Raw genomic sequence first — 17,828 nt, forward strand, 5'->3', positions numbered from 1 at the left:
GCAGAACTACTAAGCTAGGAGAGGACAACCTCTTGTTCTTGCTCCTCTTTCTTAGCTTCGCGATAGGTAACAATAGGAACAAATTATCCGAAGAAGACCAACACTTCTACTCTTCCATCTAGGAGCCGTTCTTGCAAGAAACAGGGATGTCGTAAATGGTGAGATACTACAGTAATCTTATAATCGAAACAGGATAAACACTATCTCATTCTTTATTTCGTTCCATTTCTGAAGTAAAGTTTAATTGACATAGAAAGAACTGTAGTGAATAACCATGTAGAAATATACAGTTCTTCATTGCTAAAATCAACTAGTACGTTATTTTATTTTACTCTATACACAAAAACAAATGCTGAATGACAATTATTATCAACTCTTGCTCAAAATGGGAAGTAGAAAGCAGATCCATAATCTATCTTGAGTATCCTTTTTATCTTTCTTCCTGTCGAAACGACTGAAATGACACAAAATAAAGGAGAGAGGGCCAACTGGGGGGCATTTGGGTGAGTCACGACTCGAATCCCTGACCCATTGGTAGGAAGAACCCTATCCGTGCACGGGACACTTCAGTGTTCCTGAGCAACGCCTCTGTCATCTTGATGGTCCTTCAAACTGTTCCCGGAGCAACTCATACTTTTTAAGCTCCGCCATTGACAACGAGGGGGAGATCTCTCCCAAGACCTTCAAAATGGAGAAAGATGATCATTTAACCAGTAGCATAGGATATATATCCACTCCCAGAGGCAGATGTATACTGGTTCAACTTAAATCAACACGGAGCGTAATATATATGTTAAGACAATTACTATCGATTATAACAAATGCAACGGACTAAATGGTACGAATTCAAACATTGAACTCATGCGTAATTCTGGATCCACCTCTGTCCACCCATAGAGAAACCTCAAAACATTCAATTAGTGGCTGTCTTACCTTTAAAAAATCCTCGTATTCCACGATAATTGAGACATCCATTTCCTCTGAGCCAGTTGAATCCGAATCTGAAGCTAATGCCTACAGAAGAAACACTAAATTGCTCAATATCTTTCACGAAACAAATATGACAATAATGCAGAAAAGACTTTACACATGCTTAACAAAATCGAGATACCATTGGTTGGTTAGAACTGCCAAGTTGTTCTCTATTACCTATTGCACTGACACTATTAAGTAAAGTATTTGAAAATTAGAAATATGGGATTCAAGCCCTCACCTTGCGCTTCGCAGCATGAAACCAAGCATCAGCACACAGTGCATACATGTCGGCTCCCGTGAAGTTTGGAGGACACCTTTTTGCTATTGAGAGTAAAGATATATCTTCTTTCAATTTAAACTTCCGCGTAAGTGCTTTAAGGACCCTAAATATCATAGAAAACTCAAGAAATCAAATGGAGAATACAAAGATAAGTACAGAAGAGGGTCAGAATACAAGAGTACCTCTCCCTGTACGAGGCTTCAGAATTAACACCAACATAAAGGAGCTTATCGAATCGCCCTGGCCTCAAAAGGGCAGGATCAATAAGATCTGGCCTGTTGCTAGCTCCAATAATAAACAAGTCCTGTATAGACGAGGGGCCACAAATTAGTTTATAAGTACCAAGGAGAACAAAACGCTAGCCCCAAGGCTTTGGTCTAGTGGTAAGAGTGCAAACTGTGAAGTGTAAATTAGGTGTACGTCACGATATTGAATCCTAATGCAGACAAAAGTGGGTTATTTAAGAAGGGTAGAGGGCGGGCCCATTCTCCACCAAAATTTCAAAATGTACCCCAGCTAGACATTGGGTATTTCTCGATTATCAAAAAAGAGAACAAAAATCTATTTTGTGATTGAATAGAGTAGCTAACCTGGGTAGAGTCGTTCAGGCCATCAATCTCAGCAAGCATCTGAGAAACCACTCGATCCATAACGCCCCCGGAGTCCCCAGAAGCACCCCTGGCAGGAGCAAGCGAGTCAAGTTCATCGAAGAAGATGACACATGGTCGAGCTGATCTGGCCTGCAATATTGCAGAAAAATTGCTAATAAGCAGCATATTTTTTGAAAGCATCCTAGCAAAAGCAAAAAATAGATTACCTTCTGAAAAATGTCCCGAACATTTTTTTCTGATTCTCCTATGTACATGTTAATCAACTCAGGCCCTTTCACACTGAGAAAATTCAGGGAGCATTCAGTAGCAACAGCTTTTGCCAGTAAAGTCTGAACATTTCAACAAAATGTTAATAAAAAGACTTATAAACGTCTGGGAACATAACTGAACAATACGGATGATATGACACCATATAAAGCAACTCATAAACTCACTTTTCCTGTACCAGGAGGTCCATAGAAAAGAACCCCAGATCGCTTGCGCAATCCAGACGAAAACAAGTCCTTATGTAAAAGAGGCAGCTGCATTACAAATGAAGAAGCCCAAAGGAAGTCATATCATCCGAAAGATAACAGAAATGAAAAGTGTGACTTTCGATTCGACACACATCAGCATAACCAAGTGTCAACTTTAATAGAAAGCTTATTCACTTTAGTTTTTCCAAGTGTTATGAAGGAGTAAGATAAAGCAATACCTGTACAGTGTCCAAAATTGATTTCTTCACGTCCTCAAGCCCACCAACATCTTCCCATTTGACATTTGGAACCTAAACTACCGTAAACCATATATATAAGCATTTTCTCAAGCAGAAGAGATTTTTCAAGACAATATTTGACTGCCTGTATTACAATCCAATACTGAACGAGAAAAGATGTACCAAACCAACATAAGCAGTCAGCACATAAGAATCCAATTGTGAATATCTGAACTTCCACCAAATTTTATTGCCCCCGAACCCAAGCCAACAAACACAAAAAAAAATAGAAGGAAACTTTGATGCTTCTCTTTCTTGCAGAAAACATTAAAATGCTGAGTGAGTCCAACCAACCCAAAAGAAGCACAAGAAGATTAGTTTTGTTTGTCGTAAGCATTTTCTGGTTTTACCTTTGGAGTACCCAATGCTGTTGCATTTCTTTTCTTTGATCGTTCCAGAGATTTCATCACATCTTCTTTGCTTAGTGACTTTGCCGAGTCATGTGAGCCATCATTCTCAATTGGCTTGCTCTCATGAGAACCCTCTTTCAGATCTCCATGCACAACCTTCACATCCTGACTAGCGTGACTATGGACTAGATTTGCACCAACATCAGCAACTAAAGCTCGCAGATCCCTTGGCATGAATCCTGATGTCTGACCAACCAAATCTTTCACAAGGTCCTCCAAAGAAGTCTGCAACAGAAATGATGACAATTGACGTCCATAACTTCAGTAATTAGAAAATAACAGAAAGGAATAGATGAGAGTACTTCCATTGCTCGTCTTCTCCCCAAACCACCTCCTTTTCTCTCACCCTTTATACTCCTCAAGTTTCTCAATTTCATGGGCATTCTCATGCACAGAGTTTCAATGCACTAGGGCTCTTTTGGCCTATAGCCACTAAAGAGTAATATAAGACATTAGGACCACTGTACCGTACAACAACAACAACAACATACCCAGTGCCAGTGTATCGTACATAGTAGTGAATATTAAGATCACAAACACTAGAAAAGAAAACATCAGGTTTACCTACATTTGGAAGTAGTTCACTAACATGTTGAAGAGACTGGGAGAGCATTTCCTTCCTTTGTTCTTCATTCAATGGATCCATGCTAATCTCATGACTGAAACAACGCCTAATAGTTGGTGGAAGGCCTTCAGGACTATCAGCAGCAGCAACTAACAGCACCGGGTGCCGATTTATGGGTTGAGCAACCTTTACTTGCTGCATCAACAAAAGACAAGAATAAGCATTAAACTGACTCTTCTCCCGTATATCGTGTGAAGCAGCACCTTTCAGAAAGAGGGCTGGTAAAAGGAAGTAATGTTTCTGTCATTGCCTTTCTATCTGTCAAGAGGTCCACCCGACTCCCAAAGAACAAAGGATATGATAATAACCATATGCATAATGGACTTGATGAGGAAGAGCACGGGATAAGTTTTTATTTTATTTCTAAGGAAAGAACATGGGGTAAGTTGCGGTAGAAGAAATTCATTATATAAGGAAAGAACATAAGGTGAGTTGTGGTAGAAAAAATTCAAAAAATGCAGATGAACCCAAGTAAATTAGAACAACATGAAAACATTGGAAAAGAGAACAGGAAAAAAACAAAATAATCCAATTGATGATGATACCTATAATTCATAAGAAAATTCATCAACATTGTTCGGTGTGATATGAATAGCACAAAGAAATAAAACTCAAAGGAACTTGGATATTATCTTACATCATGAGCATTTGACTTTCCTTCTGAGTAATTTTCTTCATCTTCAGTAATTGGCTCAGTAAATTCCTTTATGACAGATGCAACTTCTAAATTCATACCAACTTGGTCATGTGGTGAACCCTCGTTAGAGGCCAAGTTGCGGAAGGCCTCAAAATGGCGAAGAAGTAGAATAGTAGGAGAGTACCTATAGTGACATTTGATTTCAAAGGAATAAAAGAACACATTAAAGATAACCAGTTTTTTTATGTTAATTTACTTGACACTGTTTGACAAGATGAATTTGAAATAGAGTTGGAATGGACTTAATTGAGGTTAGTTTAACAGGCGGACACCAGGGCCAAAAGGTCCCCACCTATGCAGGCTCGGGGGAAGGCCAATGTAGACGGTGTAACCTCCTGAACTGAGGTTGGTTTAACACATGTTCAATTTCATTGTCGAAATGTTGTAAAAGTGGTTGGTTGGCGTTGGTCTACATGGACCATGTGAAAAAAGATAGTTAAGAATATAAATTTGGTGTACTTTATCAATTTTGATTTATCAGATATGGAAGATGATTCCTTTAAGATAGGGCCCAAATAAACTAGAAACTGAGCTTTTTGCTGAGTAAATTGAAATTGAGTGGGATTCAATTGAGTCTTTGGTTTAAATCCTTATAGGTTCAGTAAATTTACCTTCAGCTTCTCTGTGGGAACTTTTTTTGGGCCAAGTAATCCTTTTGAACTTTTTCACCTTATAAAAAAAGGCCCAAATAAACTTGCAAAAAAGTGAAAGGGGAAGTAGCTTATATAAATTAATTCAGAGGAACCATTTAAAGACAATCATGAAATATAGATGAGAATCATAATAACAAGTAATTACTTAAACGTGAAGATTTTCATATGTAATTTATTCTCATGAAACCTGTGATCAATTCTCTATTGTATGTTCTCAATTACAAAAAGTTATTCCTACAAGGCAGGACATTAAGGTAGAGGAAAAGACAAATAATTGAGGGCTGAGTCGCATTGTATAAGTTAGAAAATCTTAAGTTAGCCTTATGTAGTCAATCTAACAGGGAACAATGAAAATCAGGTTCCTGACATATTGATTTCCAATTTTAATCAACAACCTGATGGTAGAGCTCCAACGCAGTTAGGTAATACACAATAAATCCTAGGCAGTCCAAAATACCTGCGAGCCATGCTGAAGGCTTCAGCAAGGGCAGCAGATGTTTTTCTATCAGAATTTGCAAATATGCTCTGACAATTGTATTCCACTACATGGAGGCCTAACTGACGAGCAACAAATTTAACCACAGTTCTCTTCCCACATCCTGCAGGAAATTTCAAATCACCCATCAATGAACAATAACTTCATAAATAGATGAAGCTGTAACTTCTACCTGTATAAAAAAAAATTGTAAAGTACATGTAAAAAATCTATTAAAGAAAACTATATTATCACATTTTTAATAACTTAAACATTATCCTACTCATCCACTATAGACATATAAACCAAGTTCATTTTTTTAAAAATCTAAACGCTGAACTCCAGACCTAGAAATTATGCGCAGATATGTAACAAACTTGAGAACCATCATGCTACTGCACGTCGAGTAAAACAAGATAAAAGAAAATAACATAAAGCAGTTAAGAAAAGAAAAGAAGATCAAAATGCATATAGTAAGTAGCATCTTTCCAATTAACCAACAGATGACAAAGTCTAAACGTACCAGTCAAGCCATGCAACAACACAACAACCCGAAATTTTGATGAAAGGGCTGATGGACATAATGGTGGTATAAGTATGGAGGCTAAAGTCTTCACCGTGCTCACTTGTAAAGGCAGGGAACCTTGTGGCCGAGGAATCAAGAAATCTGGAGGAACAGCAGAAGGTACATTCCCTCCAAGTACAAGGGCGGTTCGAGTACGGTTGACTTTTAGAACAGGTTCTTCAGAAGGTTCCATACCTACAACCTGGGATGCTTACTAATAAGAGTGAGTGTCAAGGCATTTAAGTTACTCATGCACCTGTGACATTAAGAAATAAAACTAAAACCTTGAAATATATAAGGTCTGAACCATCATTTTGCTTCTTCTGACTGCAAGGAATGCAGAGAGCCGATTTGCAGTTCCAATTGATGCATACACTGAAAAGATCACCTCTAGAAAGAAATCTATCTACTCCAAAGTACTTATTCAATTCCATATCAATCAACTCTTGACGATCTTCAGCTTCTATAGATGAATCTTTTTTGGCTGAGTCAACAGTGCCACACTCTGGTATCTTCACAAAAGAAGCCCTCAGGTGTGTGGCATATTTTGGCAACTGATCTAAAGGTTCAAGTCCTAAAGTAATGAGAGTATTATCTTTTCCACTCACTATGTTATCTGATTTGGCCTCAAATATTGGTGACAAAGCCTCTTTGCCTTGGTGAATCATTGATCTCAAGCATGACAAATGTAAATTAAGGTTAAATGCCAGAATTGGAGATAAATAAGCAACTTCTCCATCTGGTTTAATACCGTGACAATCAGGATAGCTATGTAATGGCAAGAGAAATGTTGTCAGGGAAGAATGTGACAGTGAGCTACGCTCAGATAAAACTTTGTCCGAACTGGGAGGATCTAGAACTACCACTTGTCCAATTCTTTGTTGACTTGTATTGACATTCTTGATGAGTACCTATGGCAAACATGGAGCACAAAGTCATACAGAATCATGTATGTCTAAGTTGGTGAGGCAGTAACAAGTTAAAACAAGATCAATAAAAGGAGTAAGCTATTGATGGTAATTTTATCAGCTAGACTATGGTATTTGCAAATGCAAATACTGCTATATCTTTACTGCTTATTATTTCACAATTAGCCTTACTGAATTTGTTAGTTAGCCGAAAATTAATGCTCGGAAGTTCAATTATGTGGAAGTATGAAAGGAAGAAGCTAAATCAACAATAGCAATCAGCATGCCAAGTAACATTCCAGTTTCAGATAAACAAATAAATGAATGTATAATGAACAATAAATCACTCTCTAAACAGTCTCCATCTTAATACTTGTCATTTGGGGACAAAACTACACACTTCTGGAAGCCAGCATTGCATCCAAGAATAAAAAAAGATAACAAACAAGAAGAAACCAAGAACACTTATGTCAACACTTCACAGAAAAAATGATGATCCTCCGAGTCCTAGTTTAAAGTTTCCATCTTTGGCATAATACAATGAAGAGTAAGGGCAAAAAACTTAATGCTTAAATAGAAATATCATTCTCCAAAGTTCAGGTTTTATACTCAATTCGACATATGGTATTAGAGTAAAAGCTCATGTCTCGTCCTCATCCGTCAACAACAATAACTTATTTACTAATTTTAAGTCTTTCAACCAACTCAACATATTCTTTGAGTCTCCTCCACGGACATTGCTAGAATACGAGTTACGGATTCGTCTGAACCCAATTGGTTATAGGTTCGAACCTGTATTTTTCTTACAAAATACATCGAAAATGCAGAATTCATTAATTTAAAACCCCGTAACTTAAAAAGACTTGAATCCCAACCCCATAAGCTTCTAATTCCGGCTCTGACTCAGCTCTCATCATCATCCATCAACACCAATAACTTTAGACGAGGCTATATCAATTCTATTCAAGCCTCCTCTCGAGAAGCAGCTAGACTATGGATTTGGTCCAAAAAATGTACAAATTATTAATTTAGAACCTAGTAACTTAAAATAACTAGAGTCCCGACCCCATAAGCTTCAAATTCTGGCTCTGACACGGGTTTTTCATCATCATCCATCACACCAATAATTTTTTGCCAAGTTTAAGTCTTTAGACGAGCCAATATCTATTCCAACATATTATTCGATTCTCCTCCAGAGACGCAGTTGGAATACGGATTTTGTAAATTGTACAAAATTATTGCTACTTTAGAACTCAATAACTTAAAATGATTAGAATCCCGACCCCATAAGTTTCAAATTCTGGCCCTAAAGGAATCATACTGGCACGTAAAATGAAAAACATGAGTATAAGTATATCATACCAGTGAACCAGAAGTTACACAAAGTCTTCTAAGCTGAGAAGTAGTTAACCCCACCAATGCAGAATCATCAAAATTAACAAATTTGGGGTTTGAAATCTTGCTTGCATCTTTTGATACTTGAAGAATTCCAGCTCTCAATTGTACTGTTGACAATAATGAAATCTGGGTTTGGGTTTCTGAATTCAGGAGTGAATTTAGCAGATTTTTGGTGGAAGAAAGAATTAAAGGCTTCCTTTTTTCCACCATAATTGAAATTCTGTTAGAACCCTAGTTCCAATTTGCAGTTAATTGGGGAAATTGAGTAGAAAAGATGGGTTTTTGGGTGATTGAATTTTGTTCCAGCAAGCAAATTGAGCAAATCAAGAAAGGAGAGTTCATCACACTTTCAAACTTTTGTAATTTTGTTGTCAGCATAATATTTGGGTCGGGTTTTATATTTGGGTCGGATCTCTTACAAAAATAATCACTGTGGGGGTGATTATCGAAATTATCTTTAAAATGAATAATTATTATTTTCGTTTATGATAGAAATATATTTACTAAAATTTTACAAGTGAAATATACATAAGATAAAATATGTGTAAATTTTATTTCTATCTTAAATTTTTTTAGAAATTATTGAAAAATTAATTATTCAAAGATAACAAAATTAAAAACAGGACAAAAGTAGTCAATATAGCAGTAAGTTTGCTTTATTGATGAGATTTTATGTTTAGTACTAGACTAGATACAAAATTCTGGACCGATTTGGATTTAATATATGTTATTTTATTTATTTTAATTTGATGATTTTATTATTAATTACTTTTTTATAATATTTTAAACATACTTTTTATAAATAATATATATGTGACACATATGCTAATTTATGGTTTAGTCAATTATTTAATATATTTTAAGTATGTAATTTTATAATAATATATGTTATTTTTCATGTCTCAATTTATATATGGCACAAGGAAATTTTGAGAATTAATTAATTATTAAATATATTTTAAATATTTTAAGTTGCGCTTTATAGTACTCTTAACATAATTTTAAAATAATATACTTTATTCATGTTGTCCCAATTTATGTGACACGTGTGAAATTTCAGAAGTTAATCACATTTTAATATGTTTTTCAACTATTATAGGTTATTAATTATTGTGCTTTCACTTTTTACTTTTTGAAAGTGCATTCAAATTCTAAATATTTTTTGCGAAATGTACGGCTGAATTTCTACTACAAATAAATAAGTGACAATAAGCACAGGGCGTCAACATGTATGTTTTACCACATGTGTCAACATGTATGCTTTAATTGCATGTTTCACAACATATACAGTACTTGGGCTATTGGTTCGCAGTGTGACGCTACATGTCAAACGTCTCCGGTTCGAACCTGAGGTCCAAAATGGACAGTGAAATAAAAATAATGTTGTCACTCATGTTCGAACCGGAGATCCGTGACATGTAGTGTCAAGCTCCGACCAACAGCCCAAGTAGCTAAATATGCACATAATTGTTTATTACCATTTATATATTAGTAGAGTTAAGTTTCAATCAACCGATCAAATAACTAAATACTCATATAATTGTTTATTACCACTTATATATCAGTAAAATGTATGGCTGAATTTCTACAACAAATATATAAGTGACAATAAGCACAGGGCGTCAACATGTATGTTTTACCACATGTGTCAACATGTATGCTTTAATTACATGTTTCACAACATATTCAGTATTTGGGCTGTTGGTTTGTAGTGTGACACTACATGTCAGACGTCTCCGGTTCGAACCGAAGGTCCAAAATGGACAGTGAAATAAAAATAATGTTGTCACTCATGCTCGAACTGGAGACCCGTGATATGTAGTGTCAAGCTCCAACCAACAGCCCAAGTAGCTAAATATACACATAATTATTTATTACCATTTTTATATTCGTAGTGTCATGTTTCAATCAATCGACCAAATAAGTAAATACTCACATAACTGTTTATTATCATTTATATATTAGTAATACATAGTAAATGTACCCACTCTTTTTCACCTATATTTATTCAGTTTTGATTCAAGAGCAATATTGTTGATTTTTTATTTTAAAGAATTGTCTATGGGATAAATAAAGATCAAAAGTTGAGGATCATTTTTGTTTTAAAGTTGATGATCACTTATTTTTTAATTGTTATCGAATATAATTTCTCCACTTTGAGGAAAAAATAATGTTCATTTGGCACGACTTTAGAAATAAAATCATTAACTTAGAAACTCTACTTATAAATTTGAAATTTCATGATAATAATATTTTTTAGTCACATGAGTTAAAAAGAATAGGAAAAAGGGTTTTGAGTTAAAGTGGCTATTTGCGAAAAAATTCCATTTGAGTTAAATAGTGATTATTTGCAAACATTTTTATTCAAATCATGAAATATTATTCAATTAGGGGTTGTTTGATGTGAAATATAACATCAAATAGTTTTGGAATTATATTATAGTGTCGCTTAAAGTATTGTTTGGTTTACAAGTCTAGAATAAGTTATTTTTTCCCTTGGGTGGTATAGTAATCGAAATAAAATAGGTAAATGACAAACACCTTTCTTTAAACTCTTTTTATACATCACTTTTTATATTCATGAAGGATATTTTTATAAATAAATATTTTGTTCTTAAATCTTATACAATGCATATTATTTTGAATACATAGGTTAAAAGGAGGTGTTAATTATGTCTTAAATTATTTCTTTGTATTTTTTGGGAAACTATAATTCCTATTAGTGTAAGAGACCCTTTGTCCTAATAGATTTGGAAAATGAAATTTGTCCTTTTTGATTGATAAATATTTTTGCATTTAGGTTTAAGACTATTTGGGATCTATATATAGAGGATATAATTGGAGATGCTAAAGCATTGTAAACTTTTTCTTTTCGTTCATAGTGGAAACTCTCAAGATCTGCTTTTGCTGAGAGGAGTAGGCCTGATCGAACCTGATTAAATCCTTATGTTATTCTTCTTCTATATTTTATTTGTTTGTAATTGTATACTAGTTAATCCACGATATTTATGAAACAGGAGAAATAAAGAGTGAGATAATGATAGTAAGGCAAAAGCAACCAACGACAAATGGATTTGTAATTCATGAAGGACCCTTGTACTTGACTTCGTTTGTCACCTAGACCCTTTTACTCACGAATTTTTCAATTGAACACTTAAAGTTATTAAAACACACTATTTTAAATCCTTTAACCGTTGACTAAAAAGATATGGCATTTTTTTGCTATATCGAATCAAAAGTGTGGTTACACACGTTCAAAAGCAAGTGAAGATAATTATTTAAATTTTAAAAAATATTTAAATTAAAAGAATGATATTACAATTTTAAAAAAATTAAAAAGAAAAAAGAAAGAGAACTCCATTCCCAATATGTTGTACATTTTTTCTTCTTTTTCTTCATAATTTCTGTGAAATTAGATCTTAAGCCTACTCACACCCCAAAAGCTAGGTCAAAGGGAAGAGGATTGTCCAAGTCTTATAAGGAGTCCTCCCATCTCATTAACCACCGATGTGGGACTTTTGTCATTCTTTAACACCCCACCTCATGCCCAATGCTTAGCATCTGGTACATGGACAATTTTTTATTTTGGGGGGCCCCAACATCGGGTGAGACGGGCCCTGTTCTAATACCATGTGAAATTAGGTCTTAGGACTAACTCACACCCCAAAAGCTATTCACCCATCTCATTAACAACAGACGTGGGACTTTTGTCATCTTTAACAATTTCACCCAACACCCACCATCACCATACACATCTTCTTAGATTTCTTCCAATGCTCTTACACACAATTCTTCCTCTTTCTCTTTCTCATATGCTTTCTATCATTTGAGAGTACTACAATGATTGGGGGAAATATATTTATTTAGATTTTGGTAAAAAAGAGGTTCTAAATTGTGAAATAGATATGAATTTCAAATGGAAAGAAATGATTTTAGAGATAAGTTTGAGATTTCTTTTTAAAATCATTATTTATAATTTAAAAAAATGACGTGGCAATATATATCTAATGTGGATAGTGAGGTGTTATCCACATCACTGCAATTAGAGACACACATGATCACAGGGGTTTAAAATAGTGTGATTTAATAACTTTAAGTGTTCAGTTGACAAAGTCGCGAGTAGAAGGATCCAGGTGACCAACGAAGCCAAGTATAAGGGTCTCCCAGGTCATTCCGCCAAACAATAACTCTAAATGGAGTAAAACAACAAATAAGTGCCACCAACGATTTTCGTCAGAAGGGTACTTTTGACCCAATAGTTTGACGAAAATGGTAGTTTTGAGCTGAAATATAATTTAAGGATAAATATGAGCTATTTCGGATAGTTTAAGGGTATTTTGGACCCTTTCTGTTTAGTCTATGTGGCAATGGAATGCTATTGGCATGCAATGTGGCATCCATATGACATCTACGTGGCATTTAACAACTTCCATTAATAAGAAGGATACTTTGACCCTAATAGTATGACGGGAAGGCTAGTCTTGAGCCGAAATAAAGTTTAAGGGTATATATGAGCTATTTCGAATAATTTAGGGATACTTTTGAGCCTTTTCCGTTAAATTAATACAAGTTAATGAAAATAAAGTTATATGTAAATTTTTTAGTTTTAGTATCAAACTTAACTAGAAGAAAATATTATAAAAATCATGCGGAGTGAGTCTACGCGAGGTGGAGTGAGCAGATTGAAAGTCAAATAAGAAATTTTGCGGGCTAAAATTGATCTACCCAATATCTGTCTTGCACCGTCCCATTGTCATCCCTAAAAGTGTTTTGCAAAAAAAAGGAAGAAGAAGAACGTAGAGTAGTGACAACAATAACAAATTAGTGGTGTGGTGGAGGAATAGTGATTACAAAAAGAAGGAAGAAGAAAAATCATTACTCTTTTATTAAAAAACGGCTAAATAGATATCTTTCACGCATTTATATGACGTGAATCATAAATCATATGTCATTTAGGCAAAAAATATTTGAATAATTCAAATTCGTAAAGATTGAAATATTCAATAGATACAAATTTTGATTAAGATGTCCAAATGACTTATATAAACACTAAATAATTGAAGGTCCGTTCACATGCCCAATATAATTAATTATCTTTAAGTTAAATTTAATTTTTGTAACATAAATTCTCATTTTATTTATTATAGTTTCTAAAAAATTTCTACCATTTAAAAAAATTACAAAAATCTCCTCAGGTACATCTCTATTCTCGGTCAGATACATCACTATCTCCTCTCGAGTACATCTTTATCCCCTCTTGAATACATCTCTCCTCTCAGGTACACCCATATTTTCTCTTGAATACACTCCTCCCCTCTCGAATTCATCCGTGAGATATGTGTCTGCAAGTCTTTTTGAATAGTATCACGATCGATGTATCTACATTTCTATTGATGCATCCAAAAAAATTTAATTCTAATTTTTTTTTGTAATTTGAAAAAGAGTATGAATAATGTAATTAGCTCTTAACACTATAAAAATTTATGTAAATTTTATTTTATTTATACGACATATTTTTCTCTGTAGTCAGTTTCAAAAGAATGATATATTAATATGTTCAATAATATTTGACTTCAAAATATTCGTTTATTCTTAGTAAGATGATTTATAATCATATGAACATCTATGGTTTGTTTTAGACTACGAGTTTTAAAAGTATTTTTTTTTAAAAAAAACGTCATGTTAAGTCAAATAAACATTACATAAATCGAAATGGAGTGAGTACACACTTTAGATCCATTTTATATTTATGAAATTTAAGTTTCTATAACTATTTTGCCTTTTAACAAAATTAAAAATGAAAATACTAAAGCTTTTTCATTATTATTTTTAATAGTATATTTTTATTAATATTCTGCCGATAATAACCCAAATTATAATAAAATAACTTAATTTGAAATTCAAGTATAGATATCAATTGTGGAAACATTTATTTTTTTGTTATAAAACATTCATGATCTATTATTTATATGCACCTTACATTCGACGAATGACACTAATTTATTATAATTCAAGATTATAAGAAGTAGAAAATCAAGACTAAAAAGTGCAACTCACAATTATATGAAGGTCGTTGTGAGTTAATTGTCACTCATTATATATATATAAGTAAATAAATTTATTGTGTGAAAATTCTTTACATTAATATATATATGACATATTAAAATATATAATTTGTACTCCATTTTTCATAAATAATTTTCAACTATAAATAAATTATCTCTTATAATTTTTCATATTGTTTCATTATGACTATATATATATATATATATATATTTGAAAAATGGAGTACAAATTATATATTTTAATATGCCATTTACATATTAATGTAAAGAATTTTCGCACAATAAATTTATTTACTTATATTAATATGTAATTTATTTTAATTTGAAAATTAAAAATTTGATGTTTTATAAAAAAAAAGTGGTATGAGTAATATGTCCTCGTAGTAAGAAGGTCTTTACTTTATAATATAGAGGAATATTACTTAAAATAAGTTATCAACTCAATTAATCATATTAAATTTAACATATTAATCTGATTTTTTAGATAAACATCACGTAAATCAATTTTTTAGGTCTTAACAAATTATTAATTTAAAATATTTGATTATTTTGTCATTATAAATCTATTACAGAAATTTCTTGATACCATAACATAAAAAGAAATATTTTAGAATCTTTTTGAATTGACAAATTTATTTTTGATCATTCTTAGCTTAATTGTTTATATAATAAATTTTTTTTAAGAGATCGCAGATGATTTAATATACGATATTATATCCTCACAATTTTATTTAGGATTAACTTGTATATGCAGAAGTTACCTATTATGTCAAGTGGACTCTAACCAATAACACACATGAGGTGGCTCTTGTTTCAGAAGAGATTTAATTAATAGGCCCCACAAGTTGTAATATTAGTACAATTACACGTGTATATCTTTAATTGGTTCCTTCAGAAGCCTACCAAACTGTCACTGTGTCATGATATCATTGCCTTTTTTCACTTCATGTCTAATTACTATTTCAACCCTTAAAAACAACGTAATAACAATTATACCACTTTTTATTTTCTTTGTTATAAATTTTGAACAAAGTAAACAAAATACAAAATAGGCGTAATATATAAATATGTTATTTAATTTGATTTTATCTTATATTTATGCTGTTTAATTTTTTGTATGTCTTAATAGGCACTTTTTAAAATTGAGTAAGTAGACATATGAGTTTTATATAACATGATACATGTAGAATATCACATAGACGCAAATTGTCACGTAAAATATAGTATATGACGTGTGTGTACACAACAATCTTTCTGTGTTTTTCCACTCTAACAAAGTTTCTCGATGATCCAAAGCAATAGTCAACTCAATTCTCTCCACCGTCTATGTCTCCTGCTAACAAGAATTAAAAAACGTCCTTAAATTCTCTCCACCCTCGTCTTTGATAGGGTCGGACCTATGTAGAGTCTGTTCGATGCTTGAGCATCCATTAATCTCATTTCGGAATATATAAATATATATAGAGAGAAATTAAAAAGTATTTGCATAAAATCAACATAAAGCATCTAATGAACAAATGATATGATTGGTGCATTGGCTCTTGGTGGGTGTTTAAGGTCCTTTTTGTATTGTTGAAGTCTGGTTTCGAATCTTACTATAAACATGTCTTTTTTATATTTTTAGTTCTGTCACTTTCAAAACATCCTCAACTTTAAAATCCCAAATTTTGTCATTGTTCTTTAGAAAATCCTTAAATTAAAGACATGCTAAAGTAAAAATATAGAGCTCAAATATAAACTTAGTAAGCGCATATTTCCTAGACAGAGAGATTTGTTCTCTTAAAGATGATTTCTTCCCCTAATAGAAGTTAAACTCAACAACTTTAGAAACTACTTATGCACTTTCAGTCCATCAAGATTTATTATAACCGCAAGTCTCTTCTTAATGCACTTAGAGGAATACGACCAAAAAGAAGGAGAACTAAGAAGAGAAAGATAACTAAACTCTGCATAATAAACTCCGCATTGCTAATACATGCATAACTAATATCTGCATAACTCTAACCAGTAACGAAACGTCTCAAAAGTACACATGTAATAACAATTAGTAGCAAATGTTAACTAACTACTACTCTAATCAAGTAAAAACTTAAACATTAAATGTCATATTCATTCAATTACTTGGAAAAAGACAAATATAGTGGGGACCTTTAAACATAATTCCAATGTACTTTGATGATCAAACACTATCACGGATGCTCTATGACGAAACACAATCGTAACAACTACGGTGAAGGTCATAATAGTAATTTCAAATTTTCAATTAAAACAAGTGTCGGTCGCTGATTTTATTTTATTTAATTAATTAAGAATATATATATATATATATATATATTTTTTTTTTTAAGTTCCCATAAATTAGTTATCAAAATATTTTATTCATATTTTAATTGAATGCATGAAACTTTAATAGAATGCTTTAATTTAACACTTCCATCTTTTTTAGTTATATACATTTATTTCGCGTAGAAAATATATGAATATTTATAATTTATCTAGTTAAAGGTATATAATTCAATGACATAATTTATGCAATTAGTTTAACTATCGAAGCAAATTTTTTATTAGATTTTATCATGCGTCTATTATATTTAATAGACACAAAAAATATAATAAAATAAAAACCACATTCTTAATGTATTTCACTGCATGCCAAACACGTTTAATAGATAGAATCTTTTTTTAAAAAATTATTTTAAACAATAATATTTATGAGGTGAGTAATATAGCTCACATGAAAGTGCAAGGGAATATATAGAGATAATCCATTAAAAATTTTAGTGGCTTTAAGTGGAATTCAATAAATATTTGAAATATTACTAAATAATCAATTTAAAAGTCAATAAATTTGAATAAGCTACCGTAAAATTATTTTGAATATTATTAATAAAAAGGAATTAGTTATTGTTTTTCAACCGTTTTCAATTTTTGATCAAACTTCGTGTAAATTACGAATTTAAATAACTATTTATCAAATTGAGAAAGAATAACAATTAAAAAAGGTCTTAGTTTTATATTTTATTTCAAAAAAATTATATTTCTTTATCATTCGACTTTAAACATATATTCTCTCTAGTGCTTTATTTTGAAAATTGATTTATTTCGAAAGCAAAGAAATTGATTATTTTGAAAGCAAGTGATTATTTAGGTGCTTTTCACATTTTGTGAATAGTTGGTACATTAAAGAATATCCAATTTATTTATTTATTTTTTATGAATAGTTGGAACTTGAGACATTAAAAAATATTTTCTAACACAACAATTTTTGTTATTAAACTATTCTGAACAACTACATTCATAATGTGAGTCATACACATCTCATGAAAGTACAAATGCATAACATTACATACGTATTGATTAAAATTGAGTAGTTTTAACTTAGACTCTATTGAAAAATATATATTTTTTAATT

At 32.2% G+C, this 17,828-nt stretch overlaps 1 protein-coding gene across 1 annotated transcript; it reads right to left on the reverse strand.

Moving 5' to 3' along the window:
- Positions 1-277: 277 nt before the first annotated feature.
- LOC101250222 (peroxisomal ATPase PEX6) lies at positions 278-8,724 on the reverse strand. The gene is made up of 15 exons (XM_004240469.5): positions 8,316-8,724; positions 6,330-6,956; positions 6,004-6,247; positions 5,463-5,604; positions 4,293-4,476; positions 3,599-3,790; positions 2,971-3,255; positions 2,561-2,632; positions 2,301-2,387; positions 2,073-2,195; positions 1,846-1,995; positions 1,438-1,559; positions 1,214-1,358; positions 934-1,014; positions 278-681 (listed from the first exon to the last, which is right to left on the reverse strand). The coding sequence occupies exons 1-15, from the start codon at positions 8,559-8,561 to the stop codon at positions 592-594; spliced, it is 2,790 nt and encodes a 929-aa protein (XP_004240517.1). The 5' UTR covers positions 8,562-8,724; the 3' UTR covers positions 278-591.
- Positions 8,725-17,828: the final 9,104 nt, after the last annotated feature.

This window comes from Solanum lycopersicum, chromosome 6 (genome assembly GCF_036512215.1).
Source record: "Solanum lycopersicum chromosome 6, SLM_r2.1".
In the NCBI taxonomy this organism is placed as follows: Eukaryota; Viridiplantae; Streptophyta; class Magnoliopsida; order Solanales; family Solanaceae; genus Solanum; species Solanum lycopersicum.

Coding starts and splice junctions, on each gene's coding strand:
- LOC101250222 (XM_004240469.5), bottom strand. CDS start 8,561: ATGGTGGAAAAAAGGAAGCCTTTAATTCTTTCTTCCACCAAAAATCTG. Junction 6,248..6,329: donor CAGACCTTATATATTTCAAG/GTTTTAGTTTTA, acceptor TAAGCATCCCAG/GTTGTAGGTATGGAACCTTC. Junction 4,477..5,462: donor GCCTTCAGCATGGCTCGCAG/GTATTTTGGACT, acceptor ATGTCACTATAG/GTACTCTCCTACTATTCTAC.